The sequence below is a fragment of the Oryzias melastigma genome, linkage group LG17 (assembly GCF_002922805.2).
Source record: "Oryzias melastigma strain HK-1 linkage group LG17, ASM292280v2, whole genome shotgun sequence".
Taxonomy (NCBI): Eukaryota; Metazoa; Chordata; class Actinopteri; order Beloniformes; family Adrianichthyidae; genus Oryzias; species Oryzias melastigma.
In genome coordinates, this window is record NC_050528.1 from 9488745 (window position 1) to 9499048 (window position 10304).

The 10304-nt window shown below is 34.6% G+C and overlaps 1 protein-coding gene across 1 annotated transcript; it reads left to right on the forward strand.

Annotated features, from left to right (window-relative positions):
* The first annotated feature begins 1319 nt into the window (after positions 1-1319).
* On the forward strand, positions 1320-7879 carry LOC112147738 (G-protein coupled receptor 55). The gene is made up of 3 exons (XM_036216539.1): positions 1320-1474; positions 3497-4232; positions 6082-7879. Exons 2-3 carry the CDS (start codon positions 3501-3503, stop codon positions 6286-6288), a joined length of 939 nt encoding a protein of 312 aa, XP_036072432.1. The 5' UTR covers positions 1320-1474; positions 3497-3500; the 3' UTR covers positions 6289-7879.
* Positions 7880-10304: the final 2425 nt, after the last annotated feature.

Here is a 10304-nt window from a genome sequence, read left to right on the forward strand (position 1 = left end):
TTTGATGGAAAGGCAATGCTATATCTCTCTCGTTTACATTACAGACGTATGCGTTAAGGAAGCCCTCCCGTGGGTCTCATACATCTAAAATTAGCAGATGAAACGTCAGCGAATGGAAATTTGATGCTTCTAATCGTCTTTTTTTGCTAGGAGACATCTCTAAGATTGTCTGAGTCACTGTCAGAGTTTGAAGTTTCTTCTAAACACGTCACACTTTGAATCTCCTCCTCCGTCAAACTCTCTGTAATCATTTTTTCTCCTTTTTATTTTTGTCGATTTTGGCTTCAGAGAGAACAAAAATAAAAAAAATAAAAAGAAATGAGCGCAGGAGAAAGAGCGGGAAAATGTAGCAAATAGTGAAATATGACACCCGTGTGAAAAACATTGTCAATTGGACCACAATGGAGCTAGTTTCTCTCATATCTCTTATATTTTGACCTTTTGATGAAAAAAAAAAGTCAAAATAAAATATACTCATATTTAGGAAAAATCTGAGATGCGAATCCATGTTTTTTTTTCTTTTAACAAATTGTGACACTGCAAATTTAGAAATGAGTCAAAATGTTTTAGTGTTAAACAAGACTTTAAAACATAAAAACTTGTTCTTGTCAGATAAAGTTGTAGTTTTCTATAGAAATTACAACAAGAAAGAGAATTCTATCAAACCTTCAGGCCTTATAAGCCCCTCAATCAGTCTCAGATTCTGTTCCGTTCATCTCTGACATTCACTGTTTCTTTAATTCAAACTATCATTCTGACTTTTCAATATTCACACTTTCTGTTTGTGCAACAATCAAGATCTCCCAGATTGAATTAAGAGGAAGTGTGAGCAGTATGGCCCAAACATCCACACTTTGTCTGTCAGCCTCCTTCAGACATGGCAGTCATTTCAGACGTAACGCCGTCACGCTTCCTACCTGCAACTCTCTGATTTAAAATCTTTTCTTATGAAACAAAAACCACAGTCTGCTGCAGTCATGAGAAACTCGTGCTGTTAGTCACCAGTGACATTTCCTCTATTTGAATTTTAACATTCTCTATGCTTATCTTTAAATCGCTGCTGTAGGGGCGGAGCTTTGCATTTACAAAGTGGTCAAGCAGCAAAAACAAAAACAATGTTAAAAACATATGAAAAAAAATTTAACATTTTCAAATGATTTTGTTTTTTTAATCAAATTTCTGAGATCAGTCAAGCATCTTGATGCAACAGACAGTAAGAAAAAACTCAGCAAACATACATGATGTGTGGCATGACTCAGGAAGTGGTGATGAAACAACAAAGGTAGAAAAGCAGAAGCGTGTCTGGCACAGTTAAGAGAAACAACATAGAAAGTGTCTCTCAGACCGGCCGAGACACGAGTACAACTAGACTGAACAGTTTCCACCGGACAACAACAGCTTTTTGGGTTATTTCATTCACGGATTGTTCTTGGACGTCAGATTTTTTCACGTCTACTGCATCGTTTTCACACTTGTGAGTATCCAGGAGTATTTTTTTCTCAAAACTTTTGACGATTTCTTTGCTTTTCTTTTAGTTTGTGTTTTAAAGTTGCTTGAAACTTCAGTTCTAGAGGCCTCATGATGACTCCAGTTCTTTTATGTTTGTAGACGATGAAAACACTTGATGGTGCTGCAGATGTAGATGCCAACTCACACTGGAGCTCCAGTGTGTGTGTTCTCTTATTTACTGTAACTGATTTACTGTAACTTTTCAACCGTTAACACCATGAATATTTAGAAAAATCTGCTGAAATTGTCATGTTAACGGTTGAAAAGTTACAGTATGTTGAAGAATTTTTTTTGTTTTTAAGCGTCATCAGGTGTTAAAGGGTTAAGAAAGTTGCTGCATCTTGCAGAATCGCTATATCACTCACAAGTGATAGTGTGAATGCTTTGCAGCATTCACACTATAGTGAGTCTTCCGCTCCATTCCATTTTCTTCCATACGTTTTTAAACGAAATCACACTTTATGCAATTTTTGCAATTTTGTTATAAAAATGTTCAGCAGGTTTAGGAAATTACTGCTTCTACTTTTGGTATTCGGAAGTTTTATGTAATTTTAAAAAGTTACACATTTTATGCAATTTTTCAGTCAATGGGAATATTTTTAAAAAATGTTGTGCGCTCTTCAAATTTTGGTATCAAAAGATTCAACACGTTCAGGAAAATCATGCTTATATTTTTGGTATTCATACATTTATAGGCTATTTTTGGGCTAATTTGGTACTCATTGAGGTTTTTTGGGCTAATTTAGCAACTTGTTAGCTTTTTTAAAGCTAATTTGGTATCCATTTAGGTTTTTGGGCTAACTTGGTGTTAAGCATATATATTAGCAACTTGTTATCTTTTCTTTTAACTTTTAGCATTCACTAAGTTTTTTGGGCCAATTGGTGTTAATCTAATAAGCTAATATTAGCAACAAATTAGCTTTTTATTGCTAATTTGGCATTCATTTAGGTTTTTTGGACAAATTTGGTGTTAAGCTAATATATTAGCAACTTGTTATTTTTTATTTTATTTTATTTATTTCTCTTAGATAACTTATCCACTTAGGTTTTTTTGGGCCAATTTGCTGCTAAGCTAATATATTAGCAAACTGTTAGCTTTTTATTGCTAATTTGGCCTCCACTGAAATTTTTGGGCAACTTGGGTGTCAAGCTAATATATTAGCTAAGTGTTAGCTTTTTTTTTACAGCTGATTTGGCATCCACTGAGGATTTTTTGGGCTAATTTGGTATTAAGCTAGTATATTAGCAAATTTTTATTACTATTATTATTTTTTTGAATAGCTAATTTTGCATCCACTTATGTTTTTGGGGGCTAATTTAATGTTAAGCTAATATTTTTAGGAACTTGTCTGCTTTTTTTTTTAAAGATTACTTGGCGTCCACTGAGGTGTTTTTGGCTAATTTGGTGTTATGCTAATATATTAACTTGTTTGCTTCTTTGGCTATATTATTGAGGTGTTTGGGCTAATTTTTGGTTGAGCTAATATCTTAGGAACGTGCTAGCTTTTTTTGGTTAATTTCAAATCTACTTTGATTTTTTTTGGGGATTATTTGGAGTCAAGCTAATATTTTAGCAACATCCAACATGTTAGCATTTTGGGGCAATTTGGTATCTACTGAGGTGCTTTGGGCTAAATTTGGGGTTAAGCTAAAATTATGTAAATACTTTTTGCACTTTCAGCAAATTGTTTTTTAAATTGTGAAGCCTCTGCAGTGACCACAGCAGCATTATTGCAGATAAAGCACATTTTTCTAGTTATCTTTGCAATAAATCTTTTTTTTCTATTTTATTTTTTAAATGTGTTTGCCAAAAACCAACATGGGACTTGTAGTAATGTGCTGAAGATTTCCCATGGTGTGTTGGGCAACAAAGCTCGCTCTCACTTGTGTACCCACGCAGCTGAGAAGTTTCAGAACTGTGGTTTAAAATGCATCTGTCTGCATGTGGGAACTACATGCAGATTTTTTTCTGTCTTCTCTCCTGCAGCATCATGAGCAGCAACTGTTCCTTCAAAGAGGTGGACAACATGATGAAATACGTGGAGTTGATCATCTACATCCCCATATTCCTCTTTGGGATGGCTCTAAACATTTTAGCTCTGTGGGAGTTTTGTGGGCGACTGAAGAAATCTACCGAGTCGACCATCTACATGACAAACTTGGCTCTGATGGATCTGCTCCTCCTCCTCCCACTTCCCTTCAAAATGCACGCTGCATACAACTTGTGGCCCCCCGAGCTCCTGCAGTTCTGCTCCATCCTGGAAAACCTCTATTTCGTGGGGATATACGGCAGCATCTACACCATCATGTGCATAGCAGCAGATAGATGGTTGGCGATCTGCTACCCCTTCAAAGCCAAGCTGCTGCGCTCCCACAAAGCTGCCCGTATCATCTGCGTGGGGGTCTGGGTGGTGGTGTTCTCCGCAATCTTTCCCATCATCCACAGCTTCAAGGAGGGCAGAGACGAGGGGAACTTCAGCTGCTTCCACAGGTTTTCAGAGAACAGGTGGAATCCCTCCGTCATCGTCTGCCTGGAGGTGTTTGGCTTCCTCGGGCCTGCGCTGGTGATCATCTACTGCTCCGTTCAAACAATCTGTGCACTGCAGCAATCTGGCAAGACGAGCTCGCAGTGCCAAGCCTGCGTGAAGATCATCTACAGCAGCCTGGGCGCCTTCCTGGTGCCGTTCACCCCGAGTCACCTGGCCATTCTGCTGCAGTTTCTGGTGAGATGTTTTCACACAAAACCAGAATATAATCAAGCTTTTAATCTGTTTTAAATTTTTAAAAAATACTTTAAATCTGAGTTGAATAATTACCATTTCTACAAATGATTTTACAGTTGAAACAATCACAGAGGATTTTACCGTTAGTGGGTGGTTTGATCTTCCAGCTGCTCCTTCTCTGAAGTAAATAAGGGGGTGTGAAGCATGAAAAACATGTTCTTTGACTTCACTTCTCCTTTGATCTTGAAAAATCAGTATTCACAGTCGATCCGCTACAACAGGTGTACGACGGTTTCAAAAGAAAACCAGATGAGCACCCTGGAGATCCATTGATTCTTGATCATAACATGTAATTTAATTCAACTTTAGCTGCTAAAGATGAAAGGATGCACATCAAATTTATTTAAAAGGGTCATAGCATGATTTTCTTAAGCATTTCAGAGTGAGTCATATCCATATATAACAGGGGTGTCAAACTCACACTTTAGGTCGTGGGCCGAACAGGATAAACATTTATTAAACACTCTAAAACTACATTTTTAAAATGTTTAAACCCTAACTTTTTAACACAATTTTGAACTAGATATATAGCATTACCTGTAATAATGCTAGTGAGAATGCTTTAAGCTGAATTTGGCCGCTAAAGATACTATTGCTAATAGCTGAAATCACTGAAGCTAATAGCTGAAAATGCTAATAGCCAGCTAAAATATTAGCTAGATGACAAATTAGCCTAAAAAACCTAACAAAATAAAAAAACTTAGGTTACCTAAAACAGCTAGCATGTAGCTGAAAAAATAGTTAAACTTCAAAATAGCCTAAAGAACTGAAAAAAGCCTAAATTAGCCACAACACATAGTGTTTAAATATTCGCCTAACTCCAAAACAACCTAAAAAACTAAAAATAAAACCCTAAATTAGCCAAAACAGCGAACATGTAGCTGAAACATTTGCCAACTTCCAAAATAGCCTAAAAGATTCTTACTAAATGCCAAAACACTCAAAAAAAAGCTAGCAGAATACCAATTTTTAAAACTTTAAAACCATAACTTTTTAACACATTTATGAATAATAAAAAGGTAGGAATAATATTCCAGAATAAATCAACTTTAACCCTAAATAACTTTCAATATTTTACTCTTCATAAAAATATTTTTTGTCAAAATGATACAAGTTAGAGATAAGTGCAAGATAACATCAATAAAATTAGAATAAAAAGATCTGGAAGACAGGATATAATTCAGATCCGGCCCCCGGGCCTTGACTTACAGACATGTGATATATATGATCATATGTAACCTTTGGAACACTAAAAAAGAAATTATTTATGAAATACTAGTTATTTTCGTGAGTTTTTCCCACCCGAAAGTAAAACGACTCGATTCCTGAAGCTCCGCCTGCTGCTGTGTCTGGCTGCCGCCCATTTTATAAAGTAATAAACACCTATTTGAGCTGGAATTTATTGAAGACAGGACCCGATTGGAACGGTATTCTGCATCTAAAATTAAAACTTTTTCTGCTGATCTCTGCTAGCTCTGTGGAGAAATTGAGTGTTGGACTGGGGGCGGAGCTGTCAGTGCAGACTCTTCCTGGAGGGGGCGGTTCACATCATGCTGACGTCAGCACGTTTCCACCCGCTCGTTTTCGTGGGTATGGGAGGGGCTGCTGCAGAGAGCAGAGGTTTTTAGAGGATTTCTCTTAAATGAACAAATCAAAATACCACTTTGGGGTACTTTATAGTGAGGAATGAACAGTACAATGCACTTAAAACCTCAAAAAGTAGAATTTTAAAGGCCCTTTAAACTCTATTTTTCTTTTTTAATCTGAAACTCTCGATTCTCCATGGCAGGTCCACCAAGGGATGATCAGTGACTGCAGTTCCATGACAAAGATCAGCCTCTTCCTGCAGGTGACCATGTGTCTGTCCAACATCACCTGCTGCCTGGACGCTGTGTGTTACTACTTCGCTGCTCGAGAGGCGAGGAGCCTCAAGCCGTCATTCAGGATCTCATTGACCAGAGAAAGGAAACACACCTTCAGTACATCTGAAGTCTGAGCTCCATTGCACACTCTCTACCTTGTATATACCTTTTTTTCTCTTGTCATGGTATGAAGCTTAAAAAAGAACTGGCAGTTGATGAGGAAGTGTTGCATGCAGTGACAGAATGGCAGCGCTGCAGTAGGCAGCAGTTTAGTCTGATTAACTGCTGATGTGAAGGTAAAACGACGTGTTTTGACCCAGCAGCAGGAAGCAATGAAGCAAAGATGCCACAATGATACGCTAAGCCAAGCAAGGGCTGCACAGAAGGAAAGCCACAGTGAGGCGTTTGTTTTTTAGAAGAGTTGAAGCTGGAGGCGTTCTCATCTCTCCTGCAAAAACTCATTTAAATTGAATTTAAAATGGTTGCAAATAATTTGAATTACAAGTTAAAATGGTACTTTAATTTGAAAGATTTTGAGAACCTTTTGTCTTAATTTATTATGTTTAGTTCTTTTGGTTTTCTAGGTTAATCATTTAAAAAAACTAGAAAAAATGTTATTTCTACCCATTAATTCATAGTTTTGTTTATTTATTTCTTTTTTTTGGTCATCAATTTTTGTTTTTAAATAATACAAACTTTCAATCTGGTTTAACAAAAGTTTAGAGCACATCAGTTTACAAAAAAAAGTAAAATTGACTTGTATTAACGTGAATTATTTTAAATATTTTTTAAAATGTATTTAATGCAAGAGTAATTGTTTTTGTGCGTTTCCTTTTCACAGAGATTACCATCCTTCACTGCTTTATTCATAAAGAAAGTGTGTGGGTTTAATGATTCATGAAGACAAACACTGTCTGTTCTTAGTGTCATTCCACTGTTTATTTGTATTTTTAAAAGTGTTATTTTTTTGTAATTTTAAACTTCCTTTTGTCATTTTAAAATTGTGCAATATATATTTTTGACACAGTTTGAGCTCAGCTGTAAACAGCTGTTGCTCTAAAAGTGAAAACTACACCATTTTCTTTCTTAATGTTAACTATTTCAAACCTAACTGTAAATACATTATATTTGAACTTGATTAAGCTGAACAGTAAATACACTGTGAAGTTTTTTTTTTTTTATAAAAGAAACATTTTAGCTTCGACTGGAAACTCTTCAGTTAAATGTGAAAGCGTCCTCTGTTACAGTTTTCGGTTTGCATGTTTCTTATCTTTACTGACTTTTAGAAATTATTTTTTTTCCTTTGGTTTTTAATTACGTTTTCCACTTTTTGTACAAAAAAATAAAATTTCAAACAAAAGAACTGACATCTGAATTAAAAAAAAAGAATTTAATTGAAACATGACTTTATATATTTTTTTTTAAATGCTCTGTAAATGTATAGAAACACTTTTGGTTATTAAAACAGAGTTGCTTGCTTCATCTGTTGTGTTTTCAAACTGTGGTGAGATTTAGCCCTGGACATGACACTGAAAAAAAAAGAACTTGTTCCCTCAAATTAGAATTTTTTTTTCCTTAAAAAAGTTAGTATTTTTTACACACAAGTTATCAACTTGTGTGCAAAAAAGGCTACTTTGTGTGCACAAAATGCAGATGCAACAAAAGTTGTGCTTTGTGCACACTTTTTGCGCACCAAATACTAATAAAAAGCCCATTTGTTTTCTTAATTTGTTGTGTTTTCACTCTGGTGAGATGCTTCGAAAGTTGACCCCAAATGGTTTAAAAGTGGGCAGAAAATGTGGGGCCCAAATGAGTTTGTCTGCAGTTTCTGTGGCAGCCACTCCACAAAATGGTAAAATGTGTGCACAAGATACTACATTTGTGCATTCAAAATGCAGATGAACCAAAATTAGTTAGCATACAAGTGTGCAAAATTAAAAATTGTCAAAGCATTTTGTGCATATCAATCCGTATGTCTTTTTCCTGTTTGCAGAAATTTGTATGCACAATATACTAAATTTGTACACATAAAAATGCAGATCCAACCAATTAGTATTTGTGCAAACAAATTAGCATTTTGTGTGCACAAAACACTGATAAAAAGGCTAATTTGTTTGTTACTTTTTTTGTATTTTCATTCTGTAGTAAGATATCTATGGAGCCCTGGACATGACATTAAAAAATAATAAAAAATAAATAAACGGTCCCTCAAAATAACATTTTGCATGCACATGTTAGCATTTAGTGTGCACAAGTTAGTAGACTACTTTGTGTGCACAAGTTAGCATTTTGTGTCCACAAATCTGTATAGTGTGCATGCAAGATGCTAATTTGTGTGACCACAAGATGATAATTTGTCTGCACAAGATAAGAAATTTGTGCACACCAAACAAAGTTCAAACAAAATTTGTATTTTGTGCACAAATAACATACTTCAATCAAAATTAGTATTTTGTGCGCAAAAGTTAGCATTTTGTGTGCACGAAATGATCAAATTAAATCCTTTGTTTGCTTCATTTATTTATTTTCACTCTGTGGTGAGATACCTATGGAGCCCTGGACATAAAATTACAAAATGGTCCCTTAAATTAGCATTTTGCATGCTCATGTTAGCATTTTCTGAGCACAAATTGGTAGACTACTTTGTGTGCACAAGCTAGCATGTTGTGCACATAAATCTGCATGTATCTTGCTTGCATCATTTATTTTATTTTCAATTCTATGGTGAGATACTTACTGAGCCTATAAAAAGGTTAGCAAATCGGTACCTCATATTAGCATTTTGTACATATATGTTAGCATTTTGCACGCTTATGTTAGCATTTTTTAGCATATGTTTACATTTTAAGAGCTCATGTTAGCATTTTCCAAGCATTAGCATTTTTAAGCATATGTTAGCATTTCTTAAGCATATGTTAGCATTTTTTAAGCATATGTTAGCATTTTATAAGCATATATTAGCATTTTGTACGCTTATGTTAGCATTTTGCACACTTATGTTAGCATTTTTTAAGCATATGTTTACATTTTGAGAGCTCATGTTAGCATTTTCCAAGCATTAGCCTTTTTTAAGCATATTTTAGCATTTTTTAAACATATGTTAGCATTTCTTTAGCATATATTAGCATTTTGCACGCTTATGTTAGCATTTTTAAGCATATGTTTACATTTTGAGAGCTCATGTTAGCATTTTCCAAGCATTAGCATTTTCTAAGCATATGTTAGCATTTTTTAAGCATATGTTAGCATTTCTTAAGCATATGTTAGCATTTTTTAAGCATATGTTTGCATTTTATAAGCATATATTAGCATTTTGTACGCTCATGTTAGCATATTGCATGGTCATGTTAGCATTTTCTAAGCATATATTAGCATTTTGCATGCTCATGTTAGCATTTTCTGAGCACAAATTGGTGAACTACCTTGTCTGGACAAGCTAGCATGTTGTGCACATAAATCTATATGTATCTTGTTTGCATCATTTTTTTATTTTCATTCTATGGTGAGATACCTACTGAGCCTAAAAAAAGATAAACTAATCGTTACCCCATATCAGCATTTTGTACGTACATGTTAGCATTTTGTGCACACAAGTTAGTTGGCCACTTTATGTGCATAAGTTATGATTTTGTGCACACAAAATACTAATAAAATGCTAATTTGTTTGCTTCACTTGTTGTATTTTCACTCTGCGATACCTACGGAGCCCTGAACATGACATTAAAAAAAAAAAGTTGCTTTAATTAAGTCTCATATACATAAGCTAGTATTTTCTGCATACAAGTTTGTATTTTGTGCACCCAAAATACTAATAAATTAATAATAAAATAAAAAAATAATAATAAAAAAATACTAGTTAGTGCACACTTACTGCTAATTTAAGAGAACAATTAAAATAAATTTCAGATTCATGTCCACGGCTCCATAGATGTTTAATAAAGTTTAAATATGATAAAACTTGTAATAAAATCCATAACAGAAAATCAGGATCTCTAAAACACCAAATAGTTTTAGTCATTTATTTTTTTAAAGCAGTGAGATATTACAAGAGATTTTAACTGTACAGAAACAGGAAGTTTGAAAGACAATGGAACATAAACATTAAAAACGACCCAAATCTATTCCATCATTTAGGAAGATCCGTCTTTTT

What these genes read in the sequence shown, in the direction of transcription:
- LOC112147738 (XM_036216539.1), top strand. Translation starts at nt 3,501, where the DNA reads ATGAGCAGCAACTGTTCCTTCAAAGAGGTGGACAACATGATGAAATAC. An exon ending in CCATTCTGCTGCAGTTTCTG is followed by an intron (nt 4,233 to 6,081) that starts GTGAGATGTTTT and finishes TCTCCATGGCAG; the next exon opens with GTCCACCAAGGGATGATCAG.